Source organism: Cryphonectria parasitica (genome assembly GCF_011745365.1).
Source record: "Cryphonectria parasitica EP155 unplaced genomic scaffold M406scaffold_9, whole genome shotgun sequence".
NCBI lineage: Eukaryota > Fungi > Ascomycota > Sordariomycetes > Diaporthales > Cryphonectriaceae > Cryphonectria > Cryphonectria parasitica.
The window spans coordinates 1,157,183-1,176,760 of record NW_024468917.1 but is presented as its reverse complement, the minus strand read 5'-3'; the positions used below and the strand labels follow the sequence as shown (position 1 = coordinate 1,176,760).

The 19,578-nt window shown below is 54.5% G+C and overlaps 6 protein-coding genes across 6 annotated transcripts; 3 read left to right on the top strand and 3 right to left on the bottom strand.

Moving 5' to 3' along the window:
- Positions 1-1,089: 1,089 nt before the first annotated feature.
- Positions 1,090-3,892, bottom strand: M406DRAFT_99357 (uncharacterized protein; the record flags this gene model as incomplete). The annotated part of the gene is made up of 5 exons (XM_040926454.1): positions 3,550-3,892; positions 3,388-3,451; positions 3,172-3,296; positions 1,337-3,084; positions 1,090-1,237 (listed from the first exon to the last, which is right to left on the bottom strand). Exons 1-5 carry the CDS (start codon positions 3,712-3,714, stop codon positions 1,090-1,092), a joined length of 2,250 nt encoding a protein of 749 aa, XP_040771740.1. The 5' UTR covers positions 3,715-3,892.
- Positions 3,893-6,563: 2,671 nt separating this feature from the next.
- Positions 6,564-8,287, top strand: M406DRAFT_48282 (uncharacterized protein; the record flags this gene model as incomplete). The annotated part of the gene is made up of 4 exons (XM_040924359.1): positions 6,564-6,811; positions 6,931-7,231; positions 7,332-7,492; positions 7,690-8,287. 4 exons carry the CDS (start codon positions 6,564-6,566, stop codon positions 8,285-8,287), a joined length of 1,308 nt encoding a protein of 435 aa, XP_040771739.1.
- A 615-nt stretch (positions 8,288-8,902) lies between these two features.
- On the bottom strand, positions 8,903-9,571 carry M406DRAFT_47159 (uncharacterized protein; the record flags this gene model as incomplete). Its single annotated transcript, XM_040924322.1, has 2 exons — positions 8,903-9,242; positions 9,297-9,571. The coding sequence occupies 2 exons, from the start codon at positions 9,569-9,571 to the stop codon at positions 8,903-8,905; spliced, it is 615 nt and encodes a 204-aa protein (XP_040771738.1).
- A 666-nt stretch (positions 9,572-10,237) lies between these two features.
- Positions 10,238-12,238, bottom strand: M406DRAFT_296170 (uncharacterized protein; the record flags this gene model as incomplete). The annotated part of the gene is made up of 2 exons (XM_040919230.1): positions 10,238-10,513; positions 10,592-12,238. The coding sequence occupies 2 exons, from the start codon at positions 12,236-12,238 to the stop codon at positions 10,430-10,432; spliced, it is 1,731 nt and encodes a 576-aa protein (XP_040771737.1). The 3' UTR covers positions 10,238-10,429.
- A 2,995-nt stretch (positions 12,239-15,233) lies between these two features.
- On the top strand, positions 15,234-16,362 carry M406DRAFT_267320 (NAD(P)-binding protein; the record flags this gene model as incomplete). Its single annotated transcript, XM_040917871.1, has 2 exons — positions 15,234-15,308; positions 15,412-16,362. The coding sequence occupies 2 exons, from the start codon at positions 15,234-15,236 to the stop codon at positions 16,360-16,362; spliced, it is 1,026 nt and encodes a 341-aa protein (XP_040771736.1).
- Positions 16,363-16,949: 587 nt separating this feature from the next.
- Positions 16,950-18,152, top strand: M406DRAFT_358330 (uncharacterized protein). Its single transcript, XM_040923870.1, has 2 exons — positions 16,950-17,361; positions 17,572-18,152. The coding sequence occupies exons 1-2, from the start codon at positions 16,971-16,973 to the stop codon at positions 18,033-18,035; spliced, it is 855 nt and encodes a 284-aa protein (XP_040771735.1). The 5' UTR covers positions 16,950-16,970; the 3' UTR covers positions 18,036-18,152.
- Positions 18,153-19,578: the final 1,426 nt, after the last annotated feature.

The following is a 19,578-nucleotide window of genomic DNA, read 5'->3' as shown; positions in this document are numbered from 1 at the left end:
TGGAGCCTCGGCTCTGCAGCGGCTGGGCTAGCCTTCCAACTCAAAGCACGCCTTGGCCCTGCGTTTCTGCTCCCGCGCCCACCTGCCTGCACTGCCTACTTTTCCGTTTCCGTGTATGTCTGTGTGTGTGTGACTCCTTTGACATTAACTAGGAAGGGAAAAGGAAGACTGGCTTTCACATGCGGGAAGTTTAGGAAGAAAATCAAGGGCGCAAACCTGCCGGCCCTCGGTCAACTTCCGAAACTTGTCCAGGATGTAAAGGGTATTATCCAGTAAGACGGGCAAGCGGGCTAGTCTCTCACATCATATCATATCTTCATCATCAGGGTCTCGCCTCCTTGTCAAGCATTTTGCCTTCCGAGGTTATGCTCAACATCGATCGTCTGTGGACTGGTCAGCATACCTCCAATTTTTTTTCTTTCTCTTCTTCCTCTGGTCTTTGTTGTGTATCGTCATGAAATATAATCCTTTCCTCCTGTATTCTCGCCCTGGCTGGTTAGCAAAGCCACGCACAACATGTTCCTGCTTGTATAAGGCCAAGACCAAAGTTGTTTGCAGGTCTTTGAGCGATGAGTTGTGTTAAATACTGCCATCGCTCTTATGGCGTACCAACCTACGAGTCACGACAGCTGAACAATTACGCAGCCTCCCCGTCCATGTCGTCCGACCCCTTCAGTGTACTTACTCATGAAAACACGTTCATCGCGATTGTGGCCAACAACAAAATTGTATCAGTCTCTCAATGTATGTGCCAGTAGCCATAATAATAATATACTCATTTAGACCTCCCGTGTGCTCACCAACCCAAGTTGTTCACAGCAACACAACGAAGAGCAGGGCTTCGTGCTGTGAGCTCTCAAGACCACATATGGAAGGCTGGCCCTGACGCATGAGTGCTGCTGGAATTCTTCTCTTGAATCTGTCTAGTTTCTTGTTCTGTTTTGCATAGTCTAGGATAAATGCTCTTCCTCTTCCGCCCACTGTCTCGTTCTCTTGCGCTTTGGACCATGATTTGCGTTCTTCGAAAAGAAAAGAGGGACAAACAAAAGAAGGGAGAGATAAGCAGGAGAATGCAATCCTTGAAGGGATTTAATCCATTTCGGACAGTGCCTTGGCGCGATTCTCGTCGAGGGCCTTGACAAAGGTGTCGTACGGCGTCAGGGTGCCCAGCGCGCGGCGCATGTGGGCGTTGACGATCTGCAGGCCATAGACGTAGCTGGCATTGACCCAGCCGAAACTGTTCACGACGGCATGTCAGCACGAAAGAATTTGTTACTTACCAGACCCTGCTGCGTCCAGCAGTGGCCAGCGGAAGAGGGAGGTGGGAGCAACTTACCCTTCCTTGGCAACGCCCTTGAAGTTCAGGCCCTGGTTGCCGTATTCGGCATCGACCCTGTGCGGATCGATTGGCCTGGTTACATCGTACTTTTCGACGACCACCCCGTTGAAGTCCACAAACGCCTTGGTCATCATGTACAGCCACTTGTACGCAAGCCGCTCCGCCTCCTCTGTGAAGCTATAGCGGTACAAACCCGTCCACGCCAGGATCTGTTGTGGTGCCCACCCGTACGGGTAGTCCCATTGCCGGTTGGGCCGCTGCAAACTGATCTCTCCGCGGCTCTTCAGCGTGCCAGCCAGCAGACCACCGTACGCCTCAAATTTGGGCAGGGCCTTGGTGACCATGGCCGCTGCCTGCCTGGGTGCGGCGACACCCGCCCAAAGAGCCCAGAAGGTGGTGCAGGATTCGTAGTTGGACTGCTCACGTGTGGCGGTGTTGTAGTCAAAGTACATGCCCTCTTCCTCATTCCAGAGGTACTTGTCGATCGCCAGCTTGCGCCTCCTGGAACGCCGGTCCCAGATGGCGGACGTCTCGACCTGGCCTGGCTTGAGTGGTCCGACACAGTACTCAGCAGGGATCGCCAGCTTGTCACCGAAGATGCCGCGGATGGTACGTGCGATATCTGTCTCGTACTTGTACAGCAGCGAGTTGAGATCAATAGTCGCCATGTTGCCGCAGTTTCTCTCCAGGCGGTACGACGTGTCGTGTCCCGACTCACGCACAGCCCGGTCGTGCATGAAGTACTCATCCAGCTCTGGCTCGTCGACCTCGCGGTGGTTATATGCTCGGACAAACTCCTTGAACTCCATGTTGTACTTCTTGCAGTACGGCTCGAGCACATGGACGAAGTGGGTGGCCTCTGTCTCCGGCGGTACGCCCATACCGATAGGACGGTATCGAGACAGGCCCGTCACTGGGTCCAGTCGAGGCTCAGACACCCAGACGCTGTGGTACTCCTTGATGGCAGCTAGGATAGCTGTCCGCAGGAAGTCAAGAGCGCCGGGCTCATGCTTGATCTTCTCGTAGACACGAAGGGCCATGTCTGTGAGGAAGGGCGGCTGTGACCGGCCCAGGTAGTAAGATCTCGTGGCGTTGAGAATCTTGCCGTAGTGCTTGATGCAGAAACAGAAGTTCAGGACCATGGACTTGGCGAGATGGACCTTGTTGTCCACCAGGAGGCCCAGGGACTCCATGTAGCTGTCCCAGCCGTAGAACTCGTTGAAGCGGCCGCCAGGTACGACAAAAGGCAGACCACGCAAGGTCTCCTCGCCCGTCTTTGGGTCGATGATCTTCTCCATTTCGATGGCCAGGAGACCAGGGGCATCGTTCATATCTCGGATGAGCTCGGGGGTGATCTTGTCAGACTCGGGCAGCCGACAGACATCCAGCCTGAGTTCCGGGCGCTCCTTGGCGATCTTGGTGTAGAAGTCAAATTGCTCGGGCTCACCCCACGGGACATAGATGCGCGGTCGCGGATCGTCCGTCCAGTCCTTAGGATCTTTGGCACAGACTTCGATGGTCGAGGCGTCGATCCGGCGGGTCAGACCCTCCCAGAAATGGTCGCGAATCAGGCGGGACAGTCTGTTGACGGGGTTCTCGTTGAGGCGGGCCTCGTCGAGGATGATCTGCTTGCGGCCGTACTCCTTGGCTAGGGAAAGCTCCTGTAGCAAATTGGACAGCATGTAGGTCCCCCGGATATCGAACCTGTGGTGGCCATCGGACGCGGCCGTCCGTAGAGACAGCACCTATCGCAAGCGAGCAGGTTAGCTTCGAGCTACCCAGGCAGATATACTACGACGGTGTCGTCATATGGGGGAGGGATTCGAGTTTACCTTGGGCCCGTTGTCCTCAATGGTGATCTGCATGTTGCCATCTGTATCCTCCTGCGACTGGAGGCTCTCGAGGGTTGGGTCGACCTGGATCAGGAACCGTCGGCTCGTCTGGAGAGTACTCTCGTCTGCGCAGGTCGGAGGAGAGCAGCAGGTTAGCCAGAGTTGTCCTTTTGAAAGGGTGGGAACGGTCTTCTGAAGATCTGAGACACGACATACCATGACTACCTCGCCGGAAAGGCTCCTTCAAGCCCAGTCTCTCCATCTGCTGCAGGAGACTATTCTGTGCGACCCCATCATGTGAGCATTGATTCATCTATCTGGCCCGAGTCCGCGCACCCCGAGACAGCCTTGTGTGCGTGTGTGTGTGTGTATGCGTACCTGAGAGAAGGTGCGAGTCCGGGCAGTGGCCCTGTTGATCTTATGTCGCGAGTCGGTGTAGTATGTTTTGGCATCGTCAAAGACATTAAATTCGTCGATGGAATCACTCCTGGTGGGAGCATCACCACCGGCGCCCTGGTGGGCGTCCGTCACCGAGTCCGCCATGGAGGAATTGGTTGTCTGAAGGGGCTTGAGATGCAAGAGACAAAGATCTCAGCGGTCAAGGATGATGTGAAGGAGGTTGACGAGTTGCAGAAGAGATTGAGGAGCGAGGGGGAGGCGGTATTTGAGGCGCGATCGGGAGGATGACAGATGTAAGACCAGGGCGGTCGGAGCAAACAAGGAGGACGGGTAGAGAATAGGGCGGTGTCGGGTCGATCTCGAGGTTGCGTAGCCTAAGAAAGGAGGAGTATCGATGCTGGTGCAGGTGTAAGTTGTACTGTTCGCCTGGTTCAGCTTAGCGGCAGCCAACGATCAGGATAGAGTGACGGTGATCGATTGATGGCCAACGATCATAGGAGCAGACAACAGAGATGTTGGTGTTGGTGTTGCAGGGGGCAAGCAAGCAATGCTCGGATGAGATACTCTCGTGACACAGGAAGGAACAAACAAAGAAGTCCTGCTGGAGAAGGTACAGGAGCCGCCCGAGTACTTAAAAAGAAGAGACAAGCTCGGATGAAGAAAAAGAGGTGTGCTCCTGATCCGATCTGATTTTTAAGGGTCCAACTAGACTAACCTATCGATGCAGGTGTACACACCACCTTTTTTTCCGTTCCTTGGTTTTGGACAATCAATGCCGCTTAGTATGGACAAAGAAGGAGGCAAAACAATGTCTAGCTTTGACACAACTTTCGCTGATGACAGCTTGCCCTTTCCACTATATACGAGGATGCTGAGAGAAGGATTTTTATTCTTGCTTCTTAAAATCAAACGGAGCGGTCGTGTAACTGTGCAGGTGACGGCACACGGCAGCCTCTGAGTCTGACGCAAGCGGAGCCAACTGGCACAGCTTGAGTAGTACTGCACCAAAGGATGTGACGTTGAGGCTCCACCCACCACCATCTCTTCTATCCATCACCGCCTTATCACTCTCAACTGGGGAGGGGGGGGGCTCTAACATGGTACCATAATTGTAGGCTATATAGTGAGGTTGAGTCTCCCCCCCACTAAGGTTGCGTGTGCCCCCACATTCCCCGTCTTGAAACCAAAATAATTCATTCAATTAACGTCAATGCTAAGGAGACATCGGTCTTTAAGACTAGAAAGTCTAGATCTCTCAGATGAGATAAGTACAGGGTGGAAGGAAAAACATCACGGTCACTATCATGCGCTTTGAAACATTACTGACTCTACAATACTACTGCTGCCACCGAGAGAAGCTCGCCAGACAACCCGAAGGGCATCCATCACCTCATTACATGTCGGAGTCGCATAGTCGCTCGGATGGTCTACCCGGAGCGACATCAAAGACAATTCAGATAATATCGTGATGTTTTGTAGACTCGTGCGATTCTCTTGCAGAGTATGTATCACACCCTCAACTTCTTTTCTCAACTTCCTCTGACTCTCATGTTTTACTATGGTGTGGTGTTGCGTGCCAAGATTGGGTTATCCGCACACCGCCTGTGAGGACTCAAGGGTTGTGAGGCATGGTCCCTGGCGTTGAGCTTCTGCTTGAATCCTTCATCTCATTCTGGGCGCGGACTCCAGGACTGGTCCGACGCCTGTTGAGTGAGAGTATGGAAGAGTTGCACGAGAACATAAAGTCAAGTCTGCATCCGCATCCTCACAAGGAACAGGACCCATAGAGATTGGTCGTCGTGACCGGAGATGTCTCCGGTGTCGAACCTGATAAAAAGACTGCAAAATTATGGGGACGGCCGGTGTTCGCTGGTCTTTTTTGGCACTAGTTAGCGGGTGTACTGGGGTAGAAGGTCCAAATTCAATATGCTGCAGAGAGATGTGGGCACAAGGTTGGAAAGGCGTTAGGAAAATTGAGAGCCAGCTACTTATATGGTAAACGACCCGTGGCCCAGTAGTTGAAGATCATGGACACACTCTGTCTACTATAGTAGATGGCCGAGTTTTACTGTGGATGTCTTTTCAGCGGTGTCGGAGGACTGTTTTGTAGCAGACTGGGAGCTGCCATGGGCCACCCTCAGCAAGACTCGACGAGGGCTGTCAACCAGGACGCACATTTTACCTAATGGCATGCCGCTTCGTGATCGGGGTTTGTAACAGAAGCTGCAGCTAAAACAATGGACCTAGCCGATCGTGAACATTCTGGCCGTTCTGATCCCCGACACGATTTCCCGTAGGCCACTCACGACCTTGTGTCGACCACAGGCAGTAAAGGGTACATGGTGGTACAATGGTACTACGATTCAAGTACGTAGCACGGACTGCGTGTCGGTGCGGGGGGCGTTCTATTCATGAGCACAGCAATGGAAGTATGCTGTGTCTTTGACTATCATGTGCAACATACCTGTCAAGAAAGGAGGCTCCGTGGTAATTAGTACAAGACAAACTCGGCGCTTTTCTTGTGTGTGCAGGGGCCAATCATTAACAGACTCGAAGACGAAGAAACAAAGGGATGAAGTGAGTGATAAATGATCCTGCGGGTTTCCGTTTCCAGCAGCTGCAGCCGCAGCCGCAGGGCGGTGCTGCTGCGGGGTCCACAATCGGTTTACGGGCGGCAGTACCCCTCCTGTATAGAGTATGGCAAGCCAAATGTACTGAAAGATCTCTCCGAGATCTACTAGGCAAATGCTAGGTACTATAGTGAGCTCGGGAGCCCTGTACCATAGTATAGGTGTACACATCCACCCCTGGACTCGACGACCTGTTGATCATCTTCACCTCCTTGTTCGCTTTCCATTTATATATATAATCTTTTCTCCCGCCCTTCGCACTTCCTACTTGTGTCTCTTTTCTCTGATTATCTCTGTGTGGTTTCTTTTTCCTCTCCCATCTCCAACCTTCCAATCAGTCATTCGCTCCCTCACACAAGCACCATGGCGGTGTTTGTAGATCTCGACGACGATGACGTCGACCTTCCTCAGCAGGGCCTGAACGGGATGAAGCCCGTGTGGAACGGCACACTACCCTCAGAAACCTCGACAAGAAGCCCCTTGAAGGATGATGGGCACAGTCTTCAAGGCCCGGACCCCTCAGACAGTATCCATCGCGAGGAGGGCGCTCACGAGCGCGCTGTCCGAGAGATTTACCCGAACTCCATGACAGTGGCCCTGGGATGCTATCCGTAGGCGAGCACCAGCACCTTTGTTTGGACCACCACCTCGGTCCTTGTCTTTTCAACCTCGATCCTTTCTGCTGGGTTGTGATCAACCCGGGGGGAAGGCACACTGACTGGAGAACCAGTATCGTCATAGCCATAGCCTCGCAGCTTGACCTCAACGACCTCGACAGTCTCTCCCACGTCTGCCGCGGCATTCACAACAGCCTGCTCCAGAACTGGTCAATACTGGTCAAGTCAAGCCTCCACTGCTCCAATGACGACCTGCCGGTCGACCCTGATTCTACGCTACGGTATCGAGCCAGAGCAGGCAACTGGTTCTACATGGAAGACACAACTCGCAGTGCGCAGTACAACGGCAAGGCCGGTAGCTGTGCGCGAGATCTGGTCTCCGACTGTCGCAGATGCGGTACGGTGGTCTGCAGGGTGAGTCTCTCGATCCAGCTGCCATTGTCAAGAAGAGGAGAGCCCCGTTCTTTGGCACAATTAGAGCAAAATTTAACAGATGCCTGCTCCCTCCCAACAGAACTGTGCGATTAAACCACCAGCCCCCGCCGTCCTCCGCGACAGACACCGCCGGCTCTGCCTCCCCTGCCAGAAAGCCCCGATTGACCGTCTTATGAAGCCAGCCGTCCAGGGCAGAGGCATGTCCTTGACCTCGCACACGATGCAACAGGCAGTATGTATGTGCCCGTCGAACGCAGGCGTCTGGCTTTGCCAGCCTTGTGGTCGCGGCATTAGGGGTTCAGATCAAACCTATCGCGGGTACGTTCTCCACCTTGTCCTAGAATAACCCCATACCCAAGAAGAATCACATCCATGTCGTGACTGTCATAACGCCCCACCACTACGAAACTAATCATCTCTTCTTTTGCTCTCCACAGGATCTGGAAATGGCGGACCCAGTATGGTGAGGTTCTCGGTGGCCTGGGCACCGGTATCGGCGACGCTGATCGCGGTGTCGAGTGCGCCAGGGCCAAGGACTGCATCAGTGGGAAGTTCATTGAGCACGAGACAGACTGCGACGCCGATGACGCGCGCGAGGCTGAAGATCTTGCTGCGGGATATTCGTCCGGTGGGACGCCGCCAGTGAGCCTGTACAGCGGGTCTCATTCGTGGTCAAGCAGCCACAGCAGCCTGCACAGCAGCTCCCCCACGCCGGGCAGTCTTTTAGACCCTAGTCTGGCACTCGGTACCACTACCTCGAGGACGCCGTCGCCAGCCGTCGGGCCAGGGTATGCCAGGCATGAGGTGGAGGGGATCGGTAACAAGATCAAGACCGTGAAAGTGTCTATGGTCCGCGTGGGAGGGGGTGTACCCGAGTGGAAGGATGAGAAGGCCTCTGGCCAGACCCTACGTCGAGAGGTCTCGGGCGAGGTCAGGAGCTGGTGCGGCTGGTGCAACCGGGTGATCCCAGGGAGGAAGGATTTCGAGGCTGAAAAGGCCCGCCGGGATCTTATAACGGCTACAGACGCGTCATGAGGCGTAGGATACGTTTACACACACATACAGAGAAGGCGTAACGGCAATGAGCTTACCTGGGACCCGGACAGGTCTGGCTCGTAGGATACGACGGAGGGAACCATGGGAGAAACCACCATCGATGAATGGGTCCTATGATGCAGCTGACTCAGCGAATACTCGAGATTTGATTTTTCTTCTGTTCGGAACTCTTAACAACAACGATATCTATTTGAGATTAATGGAGTCTTTTTCCAAATATACATAAGAACAGATGAAAGCCTCTCCGAGCCGTGGCAAAACGAGCCATGCCATCCATTTGACGCCGGCCAGTCTTACTCTGGCATATGCTCTCTCTGCCTTATTGTAATAGTCCGCCTACTTGAGCAGATATGTCCCCCATGGTGAATGTACAGCCTCCTTGGCCACCAAGCCGTGCCGTTCAATATGATGAAATAGAGGTCGAGCAAATTCGTCGAAACCCCCCTCCCCTCCGAACCCCAACCTGGGCTGAACGACACGGCGGCGTCCAACAGAGCGTCCTGAGTGTCTATATCATAAGCACGTCTCATAGAAGCCCAGTGAGAGTGAAACCCATTCTCTACTTCTTTTATTCTCAGTCCCTCCCACTCATCCTCATATCTCTCCCCGCAGCAACATCTGGTTCCTCCTGTGCCTGTCCTCCATGGCCTTCCTCTTGGTGGGACCCCACCGCTGCTGTGACAGCTCAAACTTCCGCCTCTCAAAGTCGATCTTTTCCCTGGGTGCCTGGCAGCATGCGACTACAAATCCAGTCGGGATTTGGTATTTCTCGCTCAGGGCCTTGACGGACCACTTGTAGGGGTCTGTGGACCGCAGCATCCGCATCTCCTCGACTTCTTCCTTGGTGATGGGGTCGCGGTCGAACATGGCCTTGGGGGCGGCCACTTCGGGGAGGTCGCCGATTTCGGTTTTCTGTAGTGATGAGGAGGAGAGGCTCGTCGTGGTGGTGGTGGTGGTGGTGGTGGTAGAGCCAAAGTGCGACTCGAACAGCGATGCTAGGTTCGCCCGCCGCCGCGGGTCGTTCTTGGGCAGGAACTTGAAGGGGGTGTGGTAGACCGAGGGCGCAGCCGAGGGCGGGTTGAAGACGATGGTATCCTGCTCGATGCCTGCCTCGGTGGCGGCAAGGAAGGACGAGTGAGGGGGGATGTTGAGGGCGCGCTTTGTGCGGGAGGCTGTTGCCTTTGTGCGGACCTGGGGCTTGAGGGGGATGTTGAGGCACCGTCGGGCTGCTGGACGCAGGAGCGTGGTGGCTGTGGCCTCCATCCTTGGATGTTTGGTTTTGCAACGTTGCGGATGGAGAGAGAGAGAGAGAGATAAAGAGAGGGGGTTCGTGTGGTTGACCTCTGGTGAGGAGGTCTGTTGTGGTGGTGATGTTGGTGGGTCACACGCGATTTGAGAGGAAGAGTGATTATTCGGATCGATGGTTGGGATTGTACAAGTCTTCTTTTTTTTTGTTGGAATTGTTGTTCTTCGTCTTTTTACTTTGGATCGCAATGGCTGTTCATTCGCGGTGTTGAGCTCGTTGGGATCTGAGGTGGTGGTGAAAAAGCTCTGGCGATGTTCGGCTGCAAGAAAAAAGTTCGTGATGGGGGAAGGAGCCGACAGCCGCTTGGCAGCTTTGACCAATCAGTGGCGTTTGGTCAAAACGTTAGTATTTAATCTGCACACCCACGCTTACGCCTACGCCCCCCGAGGCCCACCTTCAAGCTCAAAGGGTCTCTTTCACTTTTAGATATCGCAACGACAACAAAATCCAAACCTGAATCAATGAAATCCTCAATGTTCCCAAGTCATATTCTTTGTATGTTGTATTTTTTTTAATAAAAAAAACAAAACATCTCTTCTGTTATATACTGGGCCAAATGTATGAACCACAACTTATTGCTTCCCGATACGATTTCGATATGGTGGTAGAGGGTCGGTTGGCGTGTCAGAATCTGATCAGATCCAAAGGCGAGATTTGGTACATCGACTGACTACAGAAATCACCGGGCCTGTTGGTGATAGATGCCCTCTAATGTTCTAGTGCCCCTGTTCATCCCCTCTTATAACATCTTCATCCCGAACTCCATTGATACCCTGTCTCAAGACGGTGGACATAACGACTCTGGCATGTCTGCTCTAAATCTTGGATGCGAGCGGCTCCCGATCTCCAACCTCTTCCTTGGCTCTGTCTCTGAGAATCTTGCGCAGGATCTTTCCTGACTGTTGGCCATGAGACAGGCTTGGTTAGCAACCTGAAGGGTATATCGCTCGGGAAGATTTTGACAGGTGTCGACTTACCGGATTCTTGGGGACGGCATCAACAAATACAACACCTCCTTGCAGACGCTTGTATCTCGTCACCTTGTCCTCCATCCAGAACGCAATATCCTTCTCCTTCACCTTTGCCCCAGGGCTGATCTGGACATAGGCTCTTGGGTACTCTTCCCCCTTGATGGTCACGCCAACCACTGCGGCGTCGGCAATGTCCGGGTGGTCCAGAAGGACGCCCTCCAGCTCAGCAGGGGCGACCTGGTTGCCCTTGACCTTGATGAGCTCCTTTATCCTGTCGACAATGTGCCAGATGCTCCCATCCTTGTACTCCTCGAGGTAAGCGATGTCCCCCGTCCTCAGCCAGCGCGTCCCGCCTCTGTCGGTGACCACCGTGCTGCTGGTAGCCTCTGGCTTGTTCCAGTAGCCCTTGAGCAGGTTGGGCCCGGTGACCCAGAGCTCGCCTCTCTGGTTGGCCTCCTGGATCTCTGTCTCTCCGTCGAGGTCCATGAGCTTGCCGGCGCAGTTGGGCATCAGCTCTCCCACCCCACCGCTGGGCTTCAACCTGGTGGTCTCCCATGCCATGCAAGTGCACGTCACCTCGGTCATGCCCCAACCCTGACTAAGGATAACGCCCTTGGCCTTGAACAGACTCTCACACTCCCTCGCGGTCTCCGCTGCCAGGGGTGCTGCTCCTGAGCCGATAGTCTCTATGCTGCTCAGATCGGCCTTGCGGGCCGCAGGGTGCTTTGCAAGGGCGACAATCACGGGCGGCACACAGGCGAGCGCCGTGATGCGGTACTTCTCGATATGCTCGAGAAACTTGAGAAAGTCGAACTTGGGCATGATGTACACCGGGATGCGCTGGGAGGGATAGTTTGCGATAAAGTACGTCTGGCCGTAGGCGTGGTAGAAGGGGAGGAAGGCCAAGGCACGGGCTCGAGCCACCTTGGCCTCGTGGTCCGGATCGAGCTGGCTCAGGAACACGACCTGTGTGCAGTTGGCTACATAGGCGTGGTGCGAGATCTCCACCCCCTTTGGCACACCAGTCGTCCCGCTGCTGTAGTTCAGACAGCATGTCGCGCTCTTGGGATCGCTGGGCTCGACCCAGTCCCAGGCTGCCGCCTCGGCGATGTCCGCCTGGATCAGCTCGGTCCAGTGCCTTACTCCTTGCTGCCGACCTCTGACGCCCGGAGCCGGCTTGTTCGGGCGTGGATCCTCCTTGGCATCGAAGGTGTACAAGCGGTCTTTCGGCAGGCCGGCCTCCTCAATGGCCTGCAGGGCCACGTCGAGGCTGTCCCCTGCGGCGATCAGGAAGGAGGCCCCGCTATCACGCAGCTGGTAGGCAAGCTCGCGGGCGACGAAGGAGGGGTTGGCGCCCGAGAAGATGCCCCCAGCCATGAGGACGCCACAAAAGATGGAGGGAAAATAGACATTATTTCCAGAAAAGACCAGCACCCGATCGCCGGGTTTCAGCCCTGCCCGCTGCAGCCCGAGGCCAACGCGCTTGGACAGCAGGCGGTATTCCTCAAAGGTGAGGAAATGGGTGTCTGGGCGGTCGGCATCGATGAGGGCCTTTGCATCGCCCGCCTGGAGAGGATCCTTGGATGAGCCAAAAATCCACTGGTGAATGGAGACCTCCGGAATGGAGATGGACCACCGAGATCTGATGACCATCTTTTCAGGGCTCGTCGTGTCGGAACGCTGTAAGACAATAAAAGAATTTTTAGAAAGTAACTATAATTAAAGGCTGAAGTGGAATTATTGTGTGTAAAAATAATATAAATGTGTATATATACAAATATATACACACTTCAAACACAACGAGGCCTAAAAAAGATGCACCACAGGAGTGAGAATGCAGTGTGTAACCTTGAAATCTGGTGACACTTCCGAGACGAGAAGGCTCAAATTTCCCTTTGAAAACGTCTAGAAAAGCAACACAGAATCAGGACTGAACAAAGCAAGGAGGATGCGTCAATGCTATAAAATAAGACACGGCGACATACCGAGGCAAAAAGACAGAGATCGGCTACTTAGCAGCGATGCACCGCAGACTTACCACCCCGGCCTTGCATATTTCCCAGACGACGTTCCCCCCCAACCGGTAGCTTCTAGGGGCTCTGCGGCGGAGGAGTGCCACCGGTGCGTAGAATTGTGGGCAGGTGACGAATAGCCCCCGGCCCCTCCCTTCCCCGCCGCTGAAGATGCGCTGCTACGCTCCACAATAGAGGATAATGCAGACAAGGGGCGCACAACATTCCTCCTCCCAAGTGCTTCTCTGCTGCACTAGGCTCCAGCTCAAGTTGACGCCTCTCCCCTCCTCCAAGAACGAGAGGATTTCAGCAGGGTGACAGTGGCCGCTTACTGAGAGGGTTCCTTTCTACAGTAACCACGAGACAAGGATGGTTCACTATACTACGGTCTTCCTTGCTTTTCTCCTTCTCCTTTCTCCTCTTCCTTCTTCTTTTCCCCGCGATGGCTCTCACGCAACGCCCGCCCCCCCCCCCCCCCCGCATTTAGTGACCAAGGGGAATCTACTTAGCATCTAACTAAGTATGTAGTGCGTGGAAGAAAGGATTGGCCCGAGGATAGTGGAGTTTCCTTCCCCGCGATTGAGAACTGCGCGAGCCGGGGTTGTGTGGCAGCAGGGGTGGGGCGTCTGTGTCTCTCTCCCTCTTCCTCTCTCGCAGATCAACAACCGAGGTTCTAGAGCACACACTTTGTGTAGTCTGTATGGACACTAGCGCATTTAACTTGCTGTTATGTTCCCTATTGTCGTCGGTGTCGCCAATGGTCCTCTCTCTTGTCCTTCAACTGTGTCACTGTTGCTGAACATGTTACGAGCGAAACAGCGAACGACTCAGGCTCGTCTTGCCTCTTTCTTATGAAGATGGACAAGCGAACAAGGAGGGGGACGGGGAAGGAGGAGGAGGAGGATGAAGGAATACTACAAGGAGATGTGCCTTTTTATGTGAGTGGGGGAGGGGGAGGGGAGGATACTATTGAGGAAACGAACAGGCCCACAAACAAAGGTGATGCAGGCAGCAAGCAGAGACCATTTGCTTTTTGTGCTGGATATGTCTGCCACAATAGAAGAAGGAAGGAATGCCCCAACTCCCAGTGGTTGCGACAACTGGCTGCTCCCTTCTCTCCCTCTTTCTCTCTCTTTCTTTCCTTGCTTCGTTTCGGAAGGAACAATCATTCATCTCCCCCTCCTTCCTTGGGCACCTATAATACGCTAGGGGCTCTAGGGTGCACGCGGCTCGGGGTGACGCTGCACAAACTAATATCGCTCGGAGGATGGAGAAGGAAAAAAAGATTAAGTAGGGAAAACGCTACGTGGTACAGAATCTCACAGTTCTGTCCCTGAAGTCTTGTCTCTCGGTTCTGGCACAAGCGAGGGAGTCGTTCAGTCTGTTCACCCTAGTTGACGGCTTATCGGGTTCGCTCGCGGAGATTTTGGAATTGTCATTTCCAACTTCACCTTCAATGCCATGTCCCCTTTCAACAATGCGATAGTGAAACGAGGCCTAGAAAGGCAGCGCCGGGGAGGGGGCGACAGAAGAATGAATGAATTTCCGTTCAGCAAGTTCTTGTCCTTTTTCCTTCTTCTTCTTCTTCTTTCTCTCTAAGCCCGAGCAGCTTGAAATTCAATCTGTTCAATCCTGTTACCTCGAGGTATTACTTTTTTGCTCTACTATTTCGGCTGTCCCCGCGCGCCGGTTCCCCTCGTGTTGGGAAGCCCATAGAGGATAAGGCCCGCCTCGTCCGAAGCGTAACCCTGGTTCCGAATCAAGCTTACTGGGAGGGCTGATACCGCCATGCTGGGACCGGGACGGCCATTGTTACTGGTGGGGTTTTCTGGCATGAGCGTTTGTTGAACAAATTCTGAGGCATCCTTAATTAGAACAAGGTAGCTTCAGAAAAAGTCTCGCTCCTTTCCTCGGTTTTTTATTGCCTTCTCGCTGTTGGCGCTGACTCAATACTTAAAGGGGCTGTCCACACCAATTTCTAATAGACCGAAGCCGACGGGAATGACCCCCGGCTTTTAGGGGTAAACGGAGAATGTATCACCTCATTAGGCAATTCTCTGCGCCGTCTCGTCCGCACGCGGAGATATCAAAGAGGCATTCTTCTGCAGAGCCAAGCGGAGATAAATGGTTCATGTTTTTTTTCCTTTGTTTCTGTCTCTCTCTCTCCGGCCTGGGAGAGAGGGACGCTACTGTGTGCACACTTGGCGCCTTGGGGGGTTAATGTATGACAAGATGTTTCTTAAGTCCGGCGAAGCCCCAGTGTATGGATTCATGGCATGCCTTGGACATGAAATTTCCTAGTTGGGCAATCAATGATACGGTCGAACAAAGCCTGGAGCGGCGATAACTACTCACTTGGTCAGCCCGGCATTAGAAACAAGTAGGTGTATTGTCCGGAGTTGTCATGACGATTAGACGAATGCCATGGTAGTGGTGGGTTTGGACTACGGGCTATAAAAGATGAGCATTGTCCACGTTCTTCTCCCACACAATCTTGAGAGATTGTAGGCACACATTAACATCACCACCATCAGCAACAACAACAACAACAATCATCACAGTCCTCCAATTTTTGAGGATAAACCCTCCTTCCTTGACCGAAACACCGAAACAACGAAAAGAAAAACGAGATCACAATGTCTGCCCCCAAGTACGCCAAGGACCAGCCAGCCGGCTTCATCAACCGCATCGAAAAGGTCGCCATTGTGGGCGTACGTATTGAACACCCTGCCAATCTTCTTTGACTCGAAAACACAAGCAAAAGGCCTCCTCCTTCACCACCCCTACCATATCCCTGGCTAACACTATAACCAGGCTGGCGGCAGGATCGGCTCATACCTGACCAAGCACCTCCTCGCCACGGGCAAACACACAGTCACAGCCCCCACCCGCGCCAGCAGCAAGAGCATCCTGCCCGCGGGCGTCCGCCGCGTAGAGGTTAACTACGCCGACGAGTCGGCCCTCGTTGAGGCCCTCCGCGGCCAGGACTTCCTCGTCATCACGCTCGCGGCGGCCGCCAACATGGACCCCACCAACCCGTCCACCAGGCTCATCGCCGCGGCGGCACAGGCGGGCGTGCCCTACGTGATGCCCAACGCCTACGGGCCGGACCCGCTCAACAACGCCATGGGGGCAGACGCGCACCTCAATCAGTATTTCCTGGCCGACAGGGCGCAGATCGAGCAGCTCGGCGTGAGCAAGTGGGTCGTGCTGGCGACGGGGTTCTGGTACGAGTGGTCGCTGGTCAGCAACGCCCAGGACCGGTTCGGGTGCGACGTGACGCACAGGAAGATGACCTTTTTCGACGACGGGGAGGAGAAGATCAGCACGACCACGTGGGACCAGTGCGGCCGGGCGCTGGCGGCGTACCTGAGCCTGAAGAGGTTCCCCCAGGACGAAGCGGACAAGGACGTCCCGACCGTCGAGAGGTGGGCGAACAAGGCGCTGTACGTGTCGAGCTTCCGCGTCAGCCAGAAGGACATGTTTGAGAGCGTCAAGCGCGTGACGGGCACGACGGACGCGGACTGGACGATTGATCATGCGGACTCCAAGACTCGGTGGGAGGAGGGCGTCGAGGGGATGATGAAGGGCGACCACAGTGCCTTTTCGCGGCAATTATACACGCGGATTTTCTTCCCCACGGGCGAGGCTGATCATTCGCGGCTCGGGCTGGTGAACGAGGCGCTGGGTCTGCCGGTGGAAGACATGGATGAGTCTACCAAGGAGGGATTCCGTCTGTTGGAGACGGGGGTGTTGTCCATGTAGAGGTGTGTTGAGAGATGGAGAGAAAGAGAGAATATGAGGAGGAGAAGGCAAGTGAAAATGCATCTGGCACATTGGTTCATATGAGAATTGTAGTATAGCATAGGAAGGATAGAATCTCATCTCATTAGACATTGTTTTATAGATCAATTTTTTTTTTTTTTTTTTGGCAACATAACTTTCTCTACCTTTCCTCCCCTTACCCTATTTTTCTTTTTCATATTGTCACCTCATCGAGGTTTAGAGGCTATCGATACTTGACATCAGTTCATATCGGTGAGCAGTGAGTGTTGGTTGGGGACCGACCCTCTACAAGGGTCTGCATAGAGCGAATAGAGCTGCACTTTAGCACCCCTGCTTCCTAAGCATAGCCCCCCGCGCCCCCCACACACCACTATGATCGTTATCCTTGTAAATTTGCCTGGGTCATAATCTACTAATATCAAACTCACCACAAAACAAACAAAACCCGTCTCAGTCTCATCAAGAACAAAACTCACCCAACACAACAGCAAATCAAATCAACAATCTCAACCCCCCCATTCATTCATTATCTTCTAATCATACTCCCCTCCTCTCTCTCACGCAAACACATCCAAACCCTCCCCAAAATGGCCCCACCTGGCGCCCTCCCTCCCCCAACTCCAACCATCCTAACCCTCAAACAAGACTTCCTAACCGCCCAAACCCGCCTCCTCGCCCAACCCCTCCAGCCCAGCCGAGCCTGGCGACGCGCCAATACCAACAACGAGTCTGCAGGCGGCGACGAGAACGAGAGACTCACAGAGAGGGCTGTCGACGACGCGCTGCAGAGGCTCAACCACACCCTCCAGCAGCACGCGCGCCGCGTCTACCCGCCCCAGGCAACGCGGCACGTCGCCGAGCAGATCGACGGGCTGTATCTGGCGGCCGGGGATGCTCGCCACCGCGCCGAGGGTGAGGGTGAGGGTGAGAATGGGGAGGGTGGGGAGGATGTGTGGAGGATGCAGGGTGCTGATTATGGTTGGTCTTGTTCCTTTGTCTATTTCTCACTCACCACAAGTGCTACGCTCACCTCGTCTTGATTTCACTTTCATCTCATTTTCACTGCCCCCCCCCTCTTTTTCTCCCCCCTCAAAGACCAAGTACATTGTCTTTTTGTAAACAAAATCCTCACTCATATCTCATATCTATCAATCTATTCACTGACACTCACATACACACACCAATTAGCAAATCCCGAAATAATAGCCTCCCTCCCACCAACCTGGGACTCAACACAACAAGCCCCCGAGGCCCGCCGCTACGCCGACCTCGTCACCCGCCTACAGGACCTCTCATTCCACCGCGCTGAAGCCGAGGCCCGCGTCCGCCGCCTGCGCAAGGTCAGGGCGCTCCTCCGGCCCTTTGACGCCTCGGAAAACGAGCAGGGGGAAGGGGAGACGAACGGAGGCGGGGGCGGCGGCGGCATCCAGGACAACCTGGTCACGCGAGGGGGCGAGGTGGAGAGGGAGCTGGAGCGCATGCGCATGCTGCTCGCCCGTGTAGGGGACAAGGTGGCGAGGCTGGAGGGGCACGGCGGGGCGGTGGACTCCTCTGAGGATGACCTCTTTGGCGACGGGGACGCGATGGTCGTGGATGATGTGGAGGTGGTGGAGAGGAGGAAGGTGGAGGGTTTGCTGCATGGTTTGACTTGAGAGTGCTCTTTTCGGAATTGCGACACATCGTCGAGACGTGCATGCCTGTGGAATACGGTGGACTATTTCTTCCTTCACTTTATTGCCTAAAAAAAAATTAAAAAAAATAGGAAGCACAGAAAGGGAGACAAAAGAAAAGTCGCCTGGGCCAAATAAGAGTGAGATGCGTCTCGATTCCATGCGTGTTCTGTAACGATACTCTAGACCTAGCCACGGTACCTCAAGAAGCATTCTGAGCCATTGAATCCTCCCCTTTCTCCTTCTCCTCCTCCTTCACCTCCTCCTCCTTTCTATCTGCCTCGCTCGACCGCTCTAGAGTATTCTTCTCAACAGTGGTTTTCTGCTCAATCTTCATATTCACATTTGCGGAGCCATCAGCACTGTTGCCTTTGTCCTCCTCATCAGTCTTATCCTCTTCCCCCTTCACCACACCGTCCTCGCTAGGCGTCGGAGTCTGCTCCCCAACGGCATCTTTGGCACTATCATCGACATCCAGCACCTTCTGCTCTTCCTTGTTCTCCCCCTTGGCCTCGACCTCCTTCTCGTCGTCCGCCTCGTCATCGCTGCTCTCATCCCATACGTACGGGTTGGGCCTCTCCACCCGCAGCCTCACTCCTTCCTGGTTCCCTTGCGTGGCGCCCGCGCCCTCCGGCATCTTGTAGTACACCCGCAGACCAAACACCCCCACCGCGTTCCAAGGATCCTTTTCAAACTCGTCCATAGACTCCTCCTCCACGCTGCTGCCGGAATGCCCCGTCGACGTCTTGACCGTAACCGTCTTGGAGGCGACAGCCCGCGCATTGGCCACGCAGATGTCGATGTCGTGCTCGCTCACCTCGGAGACATCGTCCTCATCGGACTCGAACTCAGACTCTGAGGTTTCGCTTGAGGACTCGGTATCGTACTGTGCTGTGTAGGGACCTGGCGCTGGCCCTTCTGCGCCATAGCCCCCGCGCATACGCGGTGGCGGGTGATTGTAGCCGTGAGGCGGACCGTGTGGAGGCCCATAGTGGGCTCCTGGTTGAGGAGGCACAGAGGAGTACATGCCGTGTAGGTGCCCTGGTGATGGCCTGCGGCGCATAGGAGGAGGAAGTGGAGGTAGCGCAGGGAGCGGAGGGGGAAAAGGCAGGCCTGGGCCAGTCTGCACGCCGACAGATTTGTTCTCGGGGATGCTTGCTGCAGGTCTGGCTGGTTTGCTCTTGGGCGAATCACCTCGGGCGGAGGAAGGCGTCTTGTCTTCGGTGTCTGTCTCGGCGGCTGTGACGTAGTTTTCTTCCTCCAGAGGTTCAGCGCCCTCGACTGGTGTGTCGACAATGGCGTCGCTTGAAGCGGGCGTATTCTCGCCACCCTCTGTGCTGCCATCCAAACTTGGTTCTTCACTTTCTGTACTTGGTAGAATCTCGACCTTGAGCTGCTTCTCCTCGGTAGGGGTCTGCGTTGCTGCGTCTCCGGTCTGTGGTTTCTCCGAGTCATCGTTCTTTGCCGCGGCACCAATGCTTGGCGTTTCTTCGAGCTTGTCCTCTTTATTATTTGCCGAAGCATT